The sequence below is a fragment of the Prorops nasuta genome, unplaced genomic scaffold (genome assembly GCF_024137725.1).
Source record: "Prorops nasuta isolate Cenicafe-Biocafe unplaced genomic scaffold, Cenicafe_Pnas_1.2 PNAS00051, whole genome shotgun sequence".
Classification (NCBI taxonomy): Eukaryota; Metazoa; Arthropoda; class Insecta; order Hymenoptera; family Bethylidae; genus Prorops; species Prorops nasuta.
In genome coordinates, this window is record NW_027116848.1 from 885,441 (window position 1) to 905,495 (window position 20,055).

At 40.0% G+C, this 20,055-nt stretch overlaps 2 protein-coding genes across 2 annotated transcripts; both read right to left on the bottom strand.

Moving 5' to 3' along the window:
• Positions 1-16,627: 16,627 nt before the first annotated feature.
• LOC136784310 (uncharacterized) lies at positions 16,628-18,028 on the bottom strand. The gene has a single exon (XM_066744890.1). It carries the CDS (start codon positions 18,026-18,028, stop codon positions 16,628-16,630), a length of 1,401 nt encoding a protein of 466 aa, XP_066600987.1.
• Positions 18,029-18,145: 117 nt separating this feature from the next.
• On the bottom strand, positions 18,146-20,038 carry LOC136784311 (uncharacterized). The gene is made up of 2 exons (XM_066744891.1): positions 19,681-20,038; positions 18,146-19,443 (listed from the first exon to the last, which is right to left on the bottom strand). Exons 1-2 carry the CDS (start codon positions 20,036-20,038, stop codon positions 18,146-18,148), a joined length of 1,656 nt encoding a protein of 551 aa, XP_066600988.1.
• Positions 20,039-20,055: the final 17 nt, after the last annotated feature.

Below are 20,055 nucleotides of genomic sequence, written 5' to 3' on the forward strand. Positions count from 1 at the left end.
TCTAGAACAATGACGCATTTGACCATTGGGACCCGCAAATGTTACCATATAAGGTAATGTTTGACGCTGCACTTTGAGGGTAGGAGCCCCAAACGTGCAGCCCCAAAATTTAGTTCGAGTCAAAAGCTAGAAGGAACAAGTCGAGTCTCCTAGGACCTTCAGTCCTCTTATTTCTTAACCTTAACCAGGCAATCCTTTGTCTCTTAAAAACTATAATTATCTAGCTCATAGCTCTGGTTATCAATTTGTATAAAAGGAAACATTGTAAATCAAACGTCAATAAACTTTATTATACAAAAGAATTTCGAGTTTGTCGTGAATCAGCGATTGAACCACAACAAACTGGTGGCAGCGGTGGGATCCGTTGACTGGTGAAGATCAAACCTACATAAATCTTCATCCCAAGGAAAATCAAGAAAATTCTATTTCTTCGATCGACCAACCTCTACAAGGACGAACCGACGTGGACGATCATCGATACTCAACGAGACATCCGCCAACTTCGCCTTTCTCAGCAACGGAGCGACAAACCCACAACTTCGAGGTTCACCCCGCATACTACCTCACGACTACAAGAAATCAACGACTGGAAACCAGCAGAACTTGCAGCCAGCCAACCAGTGAAAATGAGCTTTTGGTGAGTACGGTACCAATCATATCAGTAGCAATTTTAATTGTGAACTTTGTAACCGCGAGCCCATAGCGTTCGTAGTACTAAATTTCTTCCATGTACCGTAATCCCGATAATTTAGACCGAACTCAATCTGAACCCAGCTTAACTCCCGCGACACATAGTGTACCTCGACCAAATCGTGTTTCAATCTCCCGAGAGATAGACAGTTGCATCTCTCAATTAGGGAATAGAACTTTGCGTACTCTTAGGGAAACCGACGAAGGAACCCCATTTCGAAACGTAAATACGCGAAGACGGAATAGACTAACTATGGCTCACCGAGGCAACGCGAATAACGACGCCCCAGATTTAGACCATAGTTACACCGCGGAACGTCCCCCTGTCAGAATAGAAGACGCACCAACAAACACGATTCCACTTGACGAAAGCGTACCTCCTAGCGCCATAGATGCTGAAATTAGAAGATTACACCACAGCATAAGGCCCCGCGATATTAGCATAATGGAAGAAGAAAACGCGAGACTGAGAGACGAACTCTCCAGGTTACGACAAAATTTTAATAGGTTCCCCTCGAGGACCTCCACGGCAAGACCGACACAAAGAACATCGTATGTGACTCCATGCGAAAGACCTCGATACGCGCCAGATCTAGACGATGAGGAAGAAGAAGAACCTCACCACGGATATGCTTCCCTACACGTAACTCTTGGAAGAATTCCAAAGTATAAAGGAGACCCAGACGAGCTAGAACCGTTTGTGAATTCCATAATTATGGCAAACCAAAATCTACACCCGTTAGATAGAGACGAATTTCTACGGCAGGTTAGATTCACTATACTAAGAGGCAAAGCTTATACCGAAACTAAGCACAAAGTAATCGAAAATATCGAGCAACTAATACGAGAATTAGAAGAAGCATTCAAACCCCGACGGTCTACCGCGACCCTTCAAAATAGTTTAAATCGATGCCGACAAGGAAAAGATGAATCGGTACGATCCTATGCTTCTCGACTAGAAGACATATTATCAGGTTTGAAAGAAAGATGCATCACGCCAGCAAATGACCCGGCTAAAAACGAAGCCATAGAAGAATTGTTAACGAAACAAGCGAAACATCAATTCATAAAAGGATTGAATTTTAAACTCCAAGTTATGGTAGCATCTTGCGAGCGTGCAACTCTAAGAGAATCAATTGCTATCGCAATCGATCGTGAATCCTTGACTCGCTCCGACGAAGAGTACAGAACTCAACAGGGCTCGACCCATGGCAGACGCGATAACCAAGGACAACAACGACCCTCCGGACAACGGAATAATTCGCACCTCCATTGCAAACGCTGCGATAGGAAAGGACATGTAGCCGAAAAATGCTACGCGCGACTTAGCAACGCAAAACGGACTCAGAGTCACTCATCTTCCGTGAACAAAGTATCCACCTCTTGCAATTATTGCAAAAAACCAGGACACACCGTCCAAGAGTGCCGCACATTAAAAGCAAAGCGAGAAAGAGAAGCTCAACAGAATGCAAATAATTCAGAGCAACCAATTAACGAAAACCTGAATCGACCAACACCTGTAGGAAATTTAACCGCTAATATGGTATTGTGTACTCCTATAAAAAATTGAATCGAAGTACAAGCCGCTGAATTCATTCGACCAGCAACCTTACTCTTCGACACTGGAGCCGACGTCTCCATAATTAAAATAAGAGTCCTGCGCAAAGAAACAATAGCTGACAAAACTCCGATTACGCTAACAGGAATAAGTGGAACACCTGTAAAGACACTAGGATCAGTTTACCTACACGTAAAAGTCGGAAAATACACCATAACCCATAAATTTCAAATAGTACCAGATACCTTTTCGCTAATAGCCGACGGACTAATCGGTATGGATTTCTGGAAAAGAAATAGCTTCCATTATGAAAAGGACGTGTCCTTGACGATGCTGGGACACACCTGGCCAATGAAACAAGTAGTATCACGGACGGTATCACTAAAACCGAGATCCCAAACATTAGTAGCCGCGTTAACTGATAGCAAACAAGACGGCATTGTAAATGGACACCAAATACTACCTGGAGTGTATATAGGTAACTGTGCCACTAGGCCAACCAACTCTACCTGCTGCGTCAGCATCTTGAACATCACGGAGAAAGAACTAGAGATACCCTTGCCTACAGTTGTGTTAGAAGATATTCCGAGTCCACCGACTCAGGGCGACGACCCTTCTGTACCCATAACAGTATACGCTGTAAATAATTGCGCCAGCGATCGACTCGCCCGGCTAAAGTCTCAATTAGAACTAAATCATTTAAATCGGGAAGAATTGCGCACTCTAACAGAAATCTGTGAGGAATACAATGATATATTTCACTTAGAAGGTGACAAACTCCTCACCACTGAAGCGGTAAAACATACCATTACTTTGGTAGAAAATACCAAACCTATCTTTAAAAAACCCTATAGGTTACCTGAAAAGCATAAACAGGAAATTGATAAACAAATTTCTCAGCTAGAAGCTGACGGAATAGTACGGCCGAGCCGAAGCCAGTGGAACGCGCCACTGCTCGTGGTACCCAAGAAACCCGATGCACAAGGAAATATAAAAATGCGCATCGTCGTAGATTTTCGCAAGCTAAACGAAGCTACTATAGGTGATGCCTATCCATTGCCAAACATCACCGAAATATTGGACCAACTAGGCCACTCGAAATATTTCACCACCCTTGACCTAGCCTCTGGATTTCACCAGATAGGCATGGCTGAAGAAGACAAGGAAAAAACAGCTTTCTCCACACCCCTAGGGCACTACGAGTACAACCGCATGCCCTTTGGATTGAAAAACGCGCCAGCTACGTTTCAACGTTTAATGAACACCGTATTATCCGGACTCCAAGGGATCCAATGTTTCGTTTACCTTGACGACATAGTAATTCACGCCCCTACTCTAATAGAGCACAACAAAAGACTGAAACAAGTATTCATTCGACTGCGTGAAAATACTCTAAAGCTGCAACCGGAAAAATGCCGTTTCCTTTGCAAAGAAACTTGCTACCTGGGTCATATAATTACGGACAAAGGCATCTCTCCAGACCCAACTAAAATAGAAGCTGTAAAAAATTTTCCAGCACCCAAGAGCGTAAAGGACGTACAATCCTTTTTAGGCCTAGCAGGCTATTACCGAAGGTTCATTGACCATTTTGCTGACCTGTCGAAACCCATGACGAACCTATTAAAGAAAGGAGTGAAGTTCAACTGGACCTCCCTAGAACAATCATCATTTGAAAATCTAAAGGAAAGATTGACTACTGCACCACTTCTACAGTATCCAGACTTTCATCTTCCTTTCATCCTGACCACGGACGCCTCCAATAAAGCAATAGGAGCCGTGTTATCGCAAGGCGAGGTAGGCAAAGACCTCCCCGTTGCTTACGCCAGCAGAACGCTTAACAAGGCCGAAGTAAACTACAGCACCACGGAAAAAGAATTAGCAGCTATAGTTTGGGCTGTACAAAATTTTCGACCTTACTTATATGGTACTAGATTTACCATCATCACCGATCATCAACCACTTACTTGGCTTTTCAATGTAGAAAACCCAGGCTCCAGATTGATGCGTTGGAGATTAAAGTTAGCCGAGTACGATTACGAAATTAGATACAAACCAGGTACTCAGAATACAAACGCAGATGCGCTAAGTCGTATATACGTGACCACGCGCTCAAGAGCACGGCAAGCCGCCCCAAGGCCAACCGACTCAAACGGAGATGCAACCTCAGCTAACTCCGACGCCGAGGAAAAAACAGCTGATGAGAAGCCATCAACCTATACTCCCGCAATGATAAACCAAATCCTTTACGAGTATCACGATACTCCCTTCGGAGGACATGAAGGCGTAAATAGAACCCTGCAGAGAATTAAAATTAGACACGTTTGGCCAAATATGAAAAAGGACATTGAAGAATACATAAAAAAATGTGACAAGTGCCAGCGCAATAAAACAGGCAACGTGAAACGTGCACCAATGCAGATAACAGACACGCCAGTAGAACCCTTCGAAAAGGTCGCCCTAGATATAATAGGACCATACCCTGCGACCAAACAAGGAAATAAGTATGCCTTAACCTTCCAAGATCTTTTTACAAGGTACAGCATAGCCCTACCAATTCAAGACCAGTCAGCCTCTACTGTGGCACGACTATTCGTTGAAAGGATCATTTTTTCTTACGGGCTACCCCAAAAGGTTTTAACTGACCAGGGCACTAACTTTCTAAGTAACCTCTTTAAGGACGTCTGTAAGCTATTAAAAATTGACAAAATACAGACCACGGCATACCACCCACAGTCGAATGGTGCGCTAGAAAGGTCGCACCGAACATTGGCGTCGTACTTAAAAAACTTTGTCAACGAAGATTTAGACAACTGGGACGAATGGTTACCCTACGCCATGTTCACCTATAACACTACGCCACACACAGCTACAGGCCGAACGCCTTTTTCACTACTATTCGGGCGCGAGGTTGAGTTACCAACCACGCTCAAATATCCGCCGCAACCTACATATACATTTGAAGATTATTATAACGAGCTTCGCGAAAGAATTCGCTCAACAGGTAACGTCATGAAGGACCAATTAATACGGGAAAAGGAAAAATCGAAGATCTATTATGATCACAATACTCAAGAATCAAATTACGAAGTAGGAGACCAAGTATTGTTAAAGCGAGAAATGATTCGCGCTGGAAGACCAAAGAAACTGGAACCCCTATACGACGGTCCCTATACCATAACCGCAAAACTAAGCGAGCTAAATTATGAGTTAGCAGTGGGTAAAAAGAAAATCGTAACCCACGTCAATAGGCTAAAGCCTTATCACGTGTAGTTACCGACTCGACCACCCACACATACCATTCTCTCTTCACACTTTTCCCCATCAACCTAACCTACTTCCTACTATAATACTATCTTACAACTACCAATTACTATATATCACTACCACTAGAACTATCTAACTATACTAATAGTTTTTATAAAAAAAAAAAATATCAAAATCAATTCCTAAATACTTTCATTATAACTAATAAGATAAGCTCAATAAAAAAAAAAAAAAAAAAAACTATTTTTAATTTCTACGGTATCTACATAATTTTTTTCCTTTCATATTATTATTAGAATTTTTATTATTTTTTTTACCTTCCTTTCCTTTTTACCTTACTGTCCCTAAAAACTTAACTAATAGGAAAAGGTACTAAGACTAGAAATCAATTGGATACATTTTAAAAATATTGAAATTTATTCACAAAGAAGGGGAAAAGGTTTCTACAATCTCCTCACCTCCTCTTACAATTATTACGAGTTTTAGGAACATAAATATAATTGTTCTTATTTTTTATATATATAATAATAAAAAAAAAAATAAATTTTTTTTCCTGGCTAAATTAAGCCATGGTATTTGAGGACGTCCTTTTCCTCCAAGGGTGGGCCAGTCCACCCCTCGACCTGCTGGTTGGGGTACCCCCAGCCACGGTAGGGCTCCACCCCGGTGTACTGGAGCCACCTTATCCCAAACAGGTCGAAAACGACCCAAAAACAGTCCTCTAGGCAGTCGTAGTCCAACTCCTGGTCATTTTGGATGCGGTCGGACTTCCGGCACATCCTCCGGAACTGAACTGCACCCACGTTGAAAATTACGACTAAACAAAAAAAAAAAGGGGGGATAGAAACTACGAAATCAAAACTAATTAAAACAAAAAAGGAGAGAAAACGAAAATATAAGGATACTCACCATTGTCGAACTTGAGGAAAAGACGACGCCCCTGGCCGTCAATCTCTCCACGGTCGTACATGTCCCTCCGTTTGTAAACTTAGACAGCCATTGCACAATAAACGCAAAGAAACTTTAAAACTTTTTCGGTCGAATCAAGACGAAATGAAATTCCCCGTACGGAAACCACTAATATATAGTGCATTCCCCACTTCACGCAAATTCACGCAAAAACGCTGACCCAATGTCTACGAACTAGACGCACCTTCGCAACCGACTAAAATAACTCCCATGTAGAAATAAAGCTTGTTTAAATTTTACATATTAAAATTCCAAAATTAACCAAACATACCCTTTATTATAGGTGCATGCTGACCCTTATGGTCATAACGATCCACAGAAGCTCCCAGCAAGTCCAAAATATTCCCATCATAGGTCAACCGGGACTATTCTATGAAAAATTCGGCACGGTCAATTTTTATAAAGAGAAATGGAAATTAGTGATAACTACCGACATAGTAGAATACCGCCAAAGACTCGCGCAACTAAACAAATTCCTATACGACCACGCCCTTTGCTCCACACAAGAAGGAAAAAAAATCTGTAAACACTCCGTCATTGATACCGTCTACAAATTAGAGACAGCCGAAAAAATCCTAGACGAAATAGATGAAGTAACGCTACATCAAGAAAGAAACAGACGAGGACTAGCAAACGGAGTAGGATCAATCGGAAAAATTTTATTCGGAATAATGGACAGTAACGACGAAGAAGAAATAAATAAACATCTACAAAGCATAGACCAAACAGTAGAGACCAACAGAATAGCACTCTTAAAACAAATACAAATTATCGACCAAACTATAGAAACTTATAATAACACGATACAAAAAATAGATGCGAACGAAAAAATGCTGATGAAAACAGTACGTGATCTAGAAGCCCAAGCGGACGAGCGAGAAGCTCTATATAACATTAATCTTACATCCGAAGAATTAATGATAGACACGGAACACTTACTAAATTTCGTAATACAGGCGAGCCAAGGAGTAATAAATCCAAAAATTATTCGATATACAAAAATTCTCGAATACCTTAAAGATGCGATCCCTCACATCCCTGCTGGCACGCAATTCCCTTTTCCATTAGAAACACTAAATATACATGTAATTTCAAAACTAATGAAACCCACAATTTATACCAAAACCAACAAACTAATTGTAGTATTTCACATACCTCTAATAACGCCCAAAGAATTCGATCTCTTGCAAATATATCCAATTCCAATCCCTATTCAGAATTCTACAACATTACACTCCATAATAGATTTAAGACAGGAATACATAGCAATAGACAGCATTGCTGAGCACTATACAGAGTATAATGAAGACGAACTACAAAAATGTTATACGATAAAAGATAATTATTTCTGTCCAACGGATAAACCATCCAACAAAATAAAGACAATTAATCCATGCGAAATTGCATTATACTTAAAATACATAGATATAAATACGTGCGAGCATAAACTTATACATTTAGTGCAACCGATGCTAATTCCCATGAAAAACCAAGCCTCGTGGATATACTCCACACCGCGATTAGAAATTGTAGAAGTAATCTGCAAACAAAAACCTACTTATAATATAGAATTAATGGGCTCCGGAGTAATTAATTTATATAAAAATTGTATCCTAACAGCTACTGATTTTGTTTTGGAACCCGTACAAACCTCCAAGCCCAACAAACATAAACACTATATCCCGCACTATAATTTCTCTTTGAGAGCCATAGATCCTGAAAACTACGTAGCAGCAATCAACACAACCAAAATTCCCAGGCTGCATAACATCCTGAACAAGGTCAACGACCTCAACACGCTCAGCATCCAGTTAAAACAGCTGAAAAAGGATGTACAAAACGAAGACCTAGGACAACACCACACCTATCAACATATGGCCATCTCATATTCTACTACAACGTTAATCATCATAGGATTAACCATTTACATAATCTGGCGATATCTTCACAGAAGACCAAAACCTAAGCCAAGACTCAGGTCAATACAGGCATTGCCATCCAATGCCATCGTAACAGATGACGCCGCCGCCCCAGCAACGGACGACGCTGCCCCGACGCACATGATCATCGTCACACCTGAGCAAGCAGTAAACCTTCAATACAACCCCGATTATTAACCACCCACCCTCTTTTTCCAGGGGGGGAGGGGTGTTATGTACATAGAATAAACATACATAACTCATTGCTATTATAAGCACTATATAATTAATATTATTAATATTATTATCATTTAAAGATATAATTAATAACTCTAAATCTATCATGATTATATTAAAATATCAATAGCCTCATTGTAAAGGAGAGATACTCCTAAAAGCGACAAATTCCTAAATGTAATACGAAGCGCCAGACGCAGCTCGTTCACACAGTCGCCAAGGCTAAGTCCCGACACGTGGCAAAATGCACTTCGACGGCAGTCGAATGTTCTAGAACAATGACGCATTTGACCATTGGGACCCGCAAATGTTACCATATAAGGTAATGTTTGACGCTGCACTTTGAGGGTAGGAGCCCCAAACGTGCAGCCCCAAAATTCAGTTCGAGTCAAAAGCTAGAAGGAACAAGTCGAGTCTCCTAGGACCTTCAGTCCTCTTATTTCTTAACCTTAACCAGGCAATCCTTTGTCTCTTAAAAACTATAATTATCTAGCTCATAGCTCTGGTTATCAATTTGTATAAAAGGAAACATTGTAAATCAAACGTCAATAAACTTTATTATACAAAAGAATTTCGAGTTTGTCGTGAATCAGCGATTGAACCACAACACTATATACGTAAAATTGTAAGATACGTCATGAAGTGCTGTTAGATCATACTTCTGTCCTCCCCAGTGCGAATTTAGGTATTTGTAAGAATTTGGAGTTGAGTAGGCTCTAGCAACCTCATTTAGCACTTATCGCTGAGGAATCAGAAACCGTCGTCATTGCTATACAGTAAAGAAGAGAACTCGAGCAACATGGGGAAGGGAAATATGTCCCAAAGTCGTGAAGAGCTTGCTCAGTCACGAGAAGAAAGGAAAGCATCCTGGGAATTTATTAGAAAGCAAGTCAGCAAGCTACTGCCCTCCGAATTAAAGCAGATTTCAGAGGCAGAAGGATTGAATACCGACTGTGCTATTACTGTTCTACAAGATCGAATGCTCCGCTATCGCGTTAGGCAAATGAATGGGCCTGTTGCAGCTAAATGGAATGCCAAGCGGAATCAGGCTAAGGAAAGCACCTGTATTCCGGAGAATAATCCTAAGGCAGGTGAGACAGAGGCTACGGACACAGAAAATGCTTGTGCAACGTCAATGGCTGTTACGGTGGTAATACCTACGACGGTGACCAACTCCATCATTACAATGGTCACTTTCGCAACAACTACCACCAGCCTTACCAATTCCATCAGCGCCCCCACATCATCAGCTCAAGTCCCAAGGACAACCATCGAAACAATGCGTGACTTATGGCAAGATGCAGTCCACCTATCAACGACGATACCTTCACCCATATTTAGAAATTCAGCTGTGACTAGTGTGATCCAGAACTTGGGAGTTACTAACTACCCTCAAGCGCCAATAGAAACTAGGCCTATAACGCTGTTCACTTCCAGTCATCAGTCAGCTCAGCCAGAAGAAAACTACAGAATCCCTCGGACCAAGAGGCCAAGTCCTAAGCCTAGAAGATCCCCCGATCATAGGACTAAGAAATCTTCAAGTAGCAGTTGCCAGGATAGCGACGATGATTCCACAGACGACTTCCGTTCGTACCCAGAATGCGACCGAACGAGTGATAGTTTGGAGAGCTCCAGTGATTCTGAGGACCACGGGTCAGGAAGATATTCCTCAAATCATAGCAGGAACCGTAGGCGATGAAAACTAGGAGGAAACAAAGCAAAGGATGTATTGACCAAATGGCGTATTTCTTACTCCAATGAAAAGAATTAAACAGCTGCTTCGTTTTTAGAACGAGTGGAACGGTGCTGCCGAGGATCAGGCCTAAAACGAAGCGCTATCCTTGAAACCTTGCCTGTGGTGTTAGCAGGAGAGGCAGAAAAATGGTATCGCCTTGATGGGAAGTATTGCAGGACCTGGAAAGAATTTGAGGCTGTTTCGCAAACGGTTCAAGACGAAGGACTCCCGCAGAAGAATTAAGGAACAAGCTAAGAATCGTATACAAGGCGAGAGCGAGCTTATCGTGGAGTTTGTCGAGAATATGAGAACTATATTCTCGTATTTAGATCCACCTATGTCAGAAGCTAGGCAGTTAGACATTGCATACCTCAACTTACGACCCTGGTACACACATCGGTCCTTAAGAAGCCACTTCTCTTCGTATAAGAAATTAAGAAAATTAGGCGAAGAAATTGAGTTCCTTCGAAGGCAAGAGAAGTTACGTCAAGGCCAAGCCATTCCTGGAGCGTTACCAGTGCCTGCAGCGGTCTACGTAGGAAGCAGAAGGAACCAAGAGAAGTGTGCAACGATAGGAGATGAAGAAGTAGAACCAGCACCATCTCCAAAAGGCCAGAATAAGAAGAATAAGAAGCCTTGGACGAGACGGGAAGGCCGAACATTGCCTAACCCGGTCAATCCAGAGCAAGAGTCCTCCAGCGATACAGCGACTGAGGATGAATATGCGAAATCCCAGTAGAATCAAGGTATCCAGCAGGAACCGAGTCGACCAGCTAGAACTTCGAATTATGAAGAAAAAGTAGAAAAAATACGAAGAAAGAAAAGTGTCTTCCCATGTCATAACTGCCGCCAATTGGGCCACTGGATCGCCGAGTATCCATTATCCAGGAACCAGTTGGAAAAGGTAAAAGCGGAGGCCTCCAAGACTCAAGGTAGTCAGGCGGGAAACGAATCCCGAAGCCAGTGAAATGGGTTGGCACTGCCTCATCGATGGATCACCGGACCCTCTTTATAGAAGATGTAACGAAGTTCCCCGTTACGTATACGAGATACCGAATAAAAAGTATAAAAGCCACCGAACAGTGGATATTATTAATTCCTACGTTACCGACTCGTGAGATAGGCTCACGAGTGGATTATAGCTAACGTCAAGGATAGACCCCGTTGACAGGCAGAGGCCCGGATGAAAAGACCGGCGCTCCAGTAAACGATGTCCAGGTTACCCTGAGAAGTAAAGCAGGGCCATACCAAACAACCCAGGCAACCTGAGATAAGGAGAAGCGGCCTCGGGGAGTCCTAAAAAGAATGACCGTGTCTATCGGCCGTATTCATAGTCGGTCCTTAAGGAGCTCCTTAGATTAAGGACGCCTTATTCACTAGGCAAGGAATGAGCCAATCACAATGGGAATAGCGATGACTCTTTCATTGCGATTGGTTGATTGTTTTATCCTACAGTCTGCTCAATATTACTTTAGTATACTTTAATTGCATATATATATGATTTTTTGCTTCCTTATCTTAAGGAAGGTCTGAGGCTTTCTTGAGGATGAGATTCCTTTACTTACAACTTTTTATGCCGTATGGTTGGCTGCATTGGTATTCGGCATAATTTGCTTTAGTATATTACTTTTATACAGTGTGTGTCATAGCTGACAGCTGTCAAATGGTGCGGTTAACCTTTATTTTCGAATCGTAAACAAGAATAATATTTTCGGAAAACGATTGCGGAAAAGAAGAAAGGAATTTAGTAAATAACAGAGAAAGAAAAATATATCAGGTGAGTATTAGTTAATATCAAAACATAAAAATTATTGTAAATTTTTAAGGAAATATACTTTGTGATTATTTTATTTTTGTTACAGGTGAAATTCTGTTTCTGATGAGTTTCAATTATGGAAAAAAGTACTTATAGATCAATAAATGAAAAAGCATTAAATTATAAAGCATTTCTATGTAGTCCAGTCATTTCAATAATTGTGACATAATGTTATAACAGTGAATGTGTAAGCAATTGATGTATTTACAACCAAGTTTTATTGTAAATTAGTAATGATGTACGATAATGTTTTGATTGCTACTTTTATAAATTAAAACTAGTTCAATTAACCTATTATTTATATTTCTTCCCTTATTCCAAATTCTATATACACATAGTACGTAATTGCATATTCTCATATTAGTCATATATTCTTTAAATTGCTACAATTTTATATTTGTAAGGCATAACTGTTTGTTGCAATGATTTTTATTATTCGATCAATGTAAGACAAGTTGCATAGGGTTTCTGTTAATGTTTTATTGATCCACCACATCCTTCCACATCTTGTGTGACATTTATTTGGCTCCGTTGCACTATTTTCTTCTAGTCTATAACATATAACATTAATTTTCTAATCATTTATACATACACACAGATCTAATAATACTGCTAATCTGCAATTATTTCTGTAATATTTGAAATGATTGTTAAACCATTATCTTGTTTAATTTGTAAAATGGACATTTGAATGATACTATTAAAATTTGGCATCTTTCTGCGAGATATGTTCTCATAATACTTGTGAAAATAAAGTTCTTTAAAAGGTATTTGTATACTGCTGAGTTCATCTTGTTTTCAGCTTCAAATAGTTTTCCCACTACACGCATAGATATCCATTTTAAATATAGAATACTTATTTCATTACATCTATTATGATGTTGTTAGGATTGATAGAAAGACATCAATTCTTAGAAAATGATATAATATATATCTAGTAAAAAGATAAATTAAGATTTTAGAACAAATGAATTTCACAAACAAATAGGAGTAACAAAATATGTATCATATATTGAGGATGGATATCCAAATGTGAAGTTGGATAATTATTTGAATCTAAAAACAAGAAGCATTCAGCAGTACATTTAAATGTATTGGAGAACAACATCCTCTCAAATGTAAAGAGAAGATATCCTATGGAAGAGGTGCTAAACATTATAAGCACAATAATTCAAGTGTCCATTTTTCAAATTTAACAGAACAATGGTTTACCAATCATCTTAATATTTATAAAATCAATTAGTTAATGGAATAGCCATATCCAAGTGTATTTAAAAATAACACAAAAATATTGGTATATGTTGAAAATTTGAAAAAGGGATTAAAAAGGAAAATAGATGGCATACAAGATGTGGAAAGATGTGGTGGATCAACAAGACATTTGCAGAAACCCTTTGCAATTTATCTTACATTGATCGAATAATAAGAATCATTGCAACAAACAGTTATGCTCTACAAATATAAAATTATGGTAATTTTATTAGTAATTTATAGAATATATGACTAATATGAGAATATGTAATTACGTACTATGTGTATATAGAATTTGGATTAAGGAAAGAAATATAAATAATAAGTTAATTGAACTAGTTTTAATTTATAAAAGTAGCAATCAAAACATTATCGTACATCATTACTAATTTACAATAAAACTTGATTGTATATACACCAATGGCTTACACATTCACTGTTATAACCTTGTCTCAATTATTGAAATGACTGGGCTACACAGAAATGCTTTATAATTTAATGCTTTTTCATTTATTGATCTATAAGTACTTTTTTCCTTCAATGAAACTCATCAGAAACAGGATTTCACCTGTAACAAAAATAAAATAATCAAAAAGTATATTTCCTTAAAAATTTACAATAATTTTCATGTTATGTTATTAATTAATACTCATCTGATATGGTTTTTCTTCTCTGTTATTTACTAAAATCCTTTCTTCTTTTCCGCAATCGTTTTCCGAAAATATTATTCTTGTTTACAATTCAAAAATGAAGGTTAACCGCGCCATTTGACAGCTAAGGACAAACTCCATTTTGCTACAGTTAAAATTTCCAAGATAAGGAGTCCTTAATCTAAGGAGCTCCTTATGGACCGACTATGAATACGGCCGTATAAGTTCCCACGAGGAGGGGAGATAGAACATCGAGTCTTGCTTGAACGCTGGTTTCGCGGTTCAAGCAGGCTGCGCGAATGTCGTTCGCAGACTGACATAGCATGCAGTCGGAACGTGACCATGGGATTGTGCTGATGTATCCGTACGTGCTGGTGAGCGCGTGACGCGGCACTCAGAAAGCTATGGGTCCGTTCGCGTACGTGAGGCGTGTGCTATAGGGCAGCCTGCACGTACGTCATGACTGGATACCGGCCAATGCATAGTGGGTTGTGCAAGGGCGTAGTTAACCCGTTGGAATGTGTCCCGGTGCCCTCCGTAATCCCGTAGGCTTGCGCTATGGCTGGATGGGCCGCGAACATAGCCTCCGTGGTGGTCCGCTCCTGGCGAGCTCTACGCTTGGCAATGATACAGCATGTTCCCGCACTCCTCACCACCACCTGTGTGTGGGTGGTGAGGGATAAATGTATGCCCCTCAGCAGATAGGTCTGCGAGGCTCGGACTTCCGCAAGGAACCCTCCCCTCTCTCCACGACCTAGCATACTGAGCGACCCTGGCTACCGCTACCGTCCAAATGCATGGCCGCAGGGCCGTATAAGATGCATAGAGAATGGAGTCTGTAAAATCCCTTAATATGATGAGGGTTCAGAATAGAATAACAATTTCTACACTGTAATTTCGTTTATTTAAACTTGATGCGTTTACTATGTTTGAGTGTGATCGGTTGTATTTCAGATTCAATAACTGGAGAACTGGCTACCTCTTTCTGATCTCGTAATCGAAAGAATAATGGATAAGGAGTCGCGACGACCGAACCTCCCAGCGATTCCCCAATCGACCGATGATCGACGAAGCCCAATATCACGTGCCCCGAAATGCTCCGAAGTTATCTCGCGCTTGCCGGCATAGGCTGCGACCTCTCCAGAATTACTCTCTCAAAATATAGCGTCATGAGAATTTCTCTTTCTTTCCATGCAACACAGGTCGTGGAATTGGTGAATTCTGTTTCGTTGTACAGAACATCTTCCCCCCCGTTGAGAGGGTACCGATCAATCACTTGTTGTTTTGAAACGGTTGACAATTATTAATATAAAAAATACAATGAAATTAGAACGATAGTACAATAATGTACAAAAGGATAAATTAAACTTAAAACAAGATTTATTAAATTGAACGATTTAGATAATGTTAATTATAGTGTTAATGCTTAGAGCATTGTTGATCGTGGACGCTTGATGCGCTAACAATGCATGTAGATTATTCGTGGACATTGGACGTGTTTGACATTATTGCAATTATGTTGGTTTTATTATGGATCTTGGTTGGGTAAAGGACAGAGATAATTCCTGCCTCTTTTTAATTCCCCTGTAGCAGTGCGTAGTGTTACTGCTCGGACAATTTCGTCTTCTCCTGTGTGAAGATCTTTTATTCGACCCAATAGCCATTGGGAACATGGCAGCGTCTTGTTTTTTACGAGTACGAGAATACCAGTTTTTATATTCTCGTTGTTTTTGAGCCACTTGCTTCGTACTTGCAATTCGTTCAAATACTCGGAATGCCAGCGTCTCCAAAAATCTTGCCTAACCTCGGAGATGTGTTGCCAAGTGGTAAGTTTATTTCCTGGAACATCAAAAAATCTCGCTCCGGAATGGAGGTTAAATCGTTGCCGATTAAATAATGGCTAGGAGACAAGGCTTGCAAATCATTCGGATCAGCGGATAGAGACGTGATTGGACGCGAGTTGAGCACATCCTCGATTTCTGTTACCAAGGTAATAAATTCCTCTAAGGTAAACAGTCATTCACCTACTACCCGACACAAGTGATGTTTAAAAATTTTGACCGTAGATTCCCACAGGCCTCCGAAATGTGGAGATGTTGGAAGAATGAAGTGCCAATTAATTTGATTAGCTACGGAAAACGCTTGTATATTTTTAATAGTTTCATCTGAATTGATTGCCCTATATATTTCCCGTAATTCGTTATTGGCTCCGACAAAATTAGTCCCATTGTCGGAATACATGCTTTGAGGTACTCCCCGTCTCGAAATAAATCTGCGTAAGGCTGCTATGAATCCCTCGGAGGTAAGGTCAGTTACTACTTCAAGATGAACTGCTTTAAATGACATGCATATGAATACACAGACATAAATTTTAATTTTATTTCGGTTCCTGAATTTTTTCTCCTTTATCAAAAAAGGACCGCAAAAATCTACGCCCGTATGATTAAATGGAACTGTAGCAGTCACTCTTGAGACAGGTAGGGTACCCATCTTGTATTGTTTCGATTCGGGTTTAAAGCGAAAACATCGCACGCATAGTCAGATAATTTTACGCACATAATTTTTCCCATTGCTTAACCAAAATTTTTTCCTAATATTGTACAAGGTAGTCTGAATACCGGTATGGTATAATTTTTGATGGGTCTCTCGTATTAGACATTCGGTTAGATGATGTTTAGGTAGTAGAATGGGGTGTTTTTGTGCAAACGATAAGTTGGACTTGTGTAATCGTTCGCCTACTCGAATTACTCCGCGCTCATCTATGAAAGGACTTAGGTTGGCAAATTTTTTTGTTTCTCTATCATTAGGTCTATTTAATGCAATAAGAATGTCTGAGAAACATAATTTCTGTAATAATCTTATAATACAAATTTCGGCTTCATTAATTTCTTCGACATTTAAGAAGCCCTTGTATTTGTTTGATTTGCGAAAGCGCAAACAATAGGCGATGACTCTCACCGTTTTTGCATACGATGAAAATTTAGTGAGCATGTTATCTTCGACCGTAATAACAGAAGCGCAAATCTTTTCCTTTAACTTAGGTATTTGAATGGTATTAATCATTTTGACCGGCCAGTAATTTCCCGACTTAATTAACCATGTGGGACCGTGTATCCACATTTGGTTTTTTACAAAATCGTACGGCAATTGTCCTCTTGATAACGCATCGGCTGGGTTTTCTTCCGAGGCGACGTACCGCCACTCATGATTTCCGCTCAATTGTTTGGTATTTATCACCCTATTTGCTACGTACATTTTTAATTTGTGGGCGGGAGTCATAAGCCAATGTAATACAATTGTTGAATCACACCAAAATGTACAGCTGGCAAATTGATTGATATCGATGACACTGCTAATTTCATGATACAATTGCGCTAACAACAATGCACCGCATAATTCTAACCTTGGAGTGGTTAGCAGTTTTAATGGTGCGACCCGAGACTTTGCACTTAACAAATGGGCTACTGTATTTCCCTTTGCATCGCTCGATCGAACATAAATACAAGCCCCATATCCTATGTTACTCGCGTCGCAGAACCCATGTAATTGTATATTTTCGTGATTTAGTAATAATAATTTTCTTCCGAACGAAATAGGATGCATTGAGCCCCATTGCCTTACGAAATTCATCCAATCCGTAAGGATGTTCTGAGGTAATGATTCATCCCAGGTAGTGCCTATTCGCCATATATCTTGCATTAATTTCTTAAGATACAAAATGATTGGCGCTAATAAGCCAAGGGGATCGAAGATCTTCGCAATTTCGGATAATATCGATCTTTTAGATTGACTTCCTTTTAACGAAATGGGTTTGGGGGTATAATAAAAATTGTCGTCTTTCGCATTCCATGTAACACCCAAAGTTTTTAAATTCTGATCGATATTCAATACAAAATTCGCGTGCAATGATTGAGCTGGAAGGTCTTGCATTATTGACATTTCGTTCGATGCCCATTGTCTTATACTAAATCCTCCACGCGATAATAGAGCAATGGATTCGTCTCGCAGTTTGCGCGCATTTTCAATCGTGTTTGATCCGGTTATCAGGTCATCTACCTACAAATGTTCTTTGAGAACCTTAGCGGCATTCGGATAGTTAGCGCCTTCATCTTCTATTAGTTGGTGTACCGAACGAATGGCTAGAAACGGCGAAGACGACACTCCAAAGGTGAGCGTGTTTAATTGGAAAGTATGTATGTGACCATCATGCCGCCATAGGATCTGCTGAAATTTCCGATCCCTTTCGTCTACTAATACTTGTCGGTACATCTTCTCGATGTCGGCTGTGATGACGTAACTGTACATTCTAAACCGCGTCAAATGTTGTACCAGTCGGTCCTGAATGGTGGGTCCGACCATTAGTGTATCGTTTAAAGAAATTCCCGCTTTATCTTTGGCTGACGCGTCGAAGACGATTCTAAGTTTTGTTGTACGACTGGATTCTTTTAATACAGAATGGTGGGTCAAGTAATAACCTTGATCATTTTCATCGTTCAACATTGACATGTGACCCAATTTTAGATACTCATCGAATATTCTAGTGTATTCTTTCTCTAATGTTTCATTCGATTTGAATCGACGTTCTAATGATTTAAGCCTTTCGACGGCTATGTCGCGAGAACCAATAAAATTTTCACATTTTTGTTTGAACGGTAATCTTACTATGTACCTACTGGTTTTGTCTCTAGCTACTGTTTTTATGAAATGATTTTCACATTCCATTTCTTCCTTTGACAAGTGTTTACTATAAGAAACTTCTTCTACTTCCCAGAAACTTTTCATTATGTGTTCTAGGGAAAGTGAATAATACGCTTGTTCTTTCCTATCATAATCACGCAAGCCGCCCGCTACTACCCATCCTAATTGGGTTTTCTGTAAGCAAACGTCTACTCGTTCGTCCAATAACCTTATTTGACCGATGGCTAATAAAGACAACGTTTCCTTTGATCCGATCAACAAATCGACTGGACGCGCAATGTGGAATTGTGGATCGGCTAATTTAATATTCGCGGGTATTTTAATATCTTTACGATTAAATGTTTCTGTAGGCACCGCATCGGAAATTTTGGGTAAAATAAAGCATCTTAAATTTATAGCATAATTAGTATTAGTAGCCTTTATAGTAATTCGAACTGAGCCTGGTGAAAGCGTTTTCATACCGTCGACAGTGACTATATGTGTCGCGCATGGTTGTATTCGGGTTTTTAACTGTTTTGCCATTGATTCTGAAACGAAGTTGCCCGTTGCCCCTGTATCTAATAATGCGCGACCGCTTACGTATGTGTTATCTCGCGTCTGGATCAATACGACCGCTGTTGTCAATAATTGAGGTAAATATTGATCATGATCCTTTTCTGCGTTTATATGTTCGAACGTTGCGTTTGATAGTCATAACTTTGACTCGTCGTCAGGTTTCGTACATCTTTTATTATTATGAATCATTCCGTCGTTTAGATGCAACAAGGTGTTATGTCGTTGATTGCAAATAGTGCACCCTGAAAGTTTACATGGTTTCCCTCTATGGGAGCGTAAGCAATTATAGCATAATTTCGCGCTTTTTATAAAATTGAATCTGTCTTGCGGTGTCCAACCTTTGAACATGTCGCATCGAAACAACGGATGTGATTCTCTTTTGCATGCTATGCATGTTGTTGTCGCTTGGGCCGCGAAGCTTTGGCCGTGCCCAACTCGGCGACGTTTCTTGGGAGGGCCCTCGAGTTTGTTGTTGTCGGTTTCTTTCGGCGGACCACGTTCCCTTCTGGACGCGTTTACTGCGCATCTATACAGAAATTCATACATCTTATCTAACGATGGATATTCTTCGCGAGACAAGCTTGTTTCCCAACTATTGAATACTGATTTAGGTAGTTTGGTTTCTATGATGTGTACCGCCATTTCTGGCGTTACGTTAACACCCAGTGTCAATAGCGATGCGACATGTTGCTGCATGTCGTCGGCTAATTTAG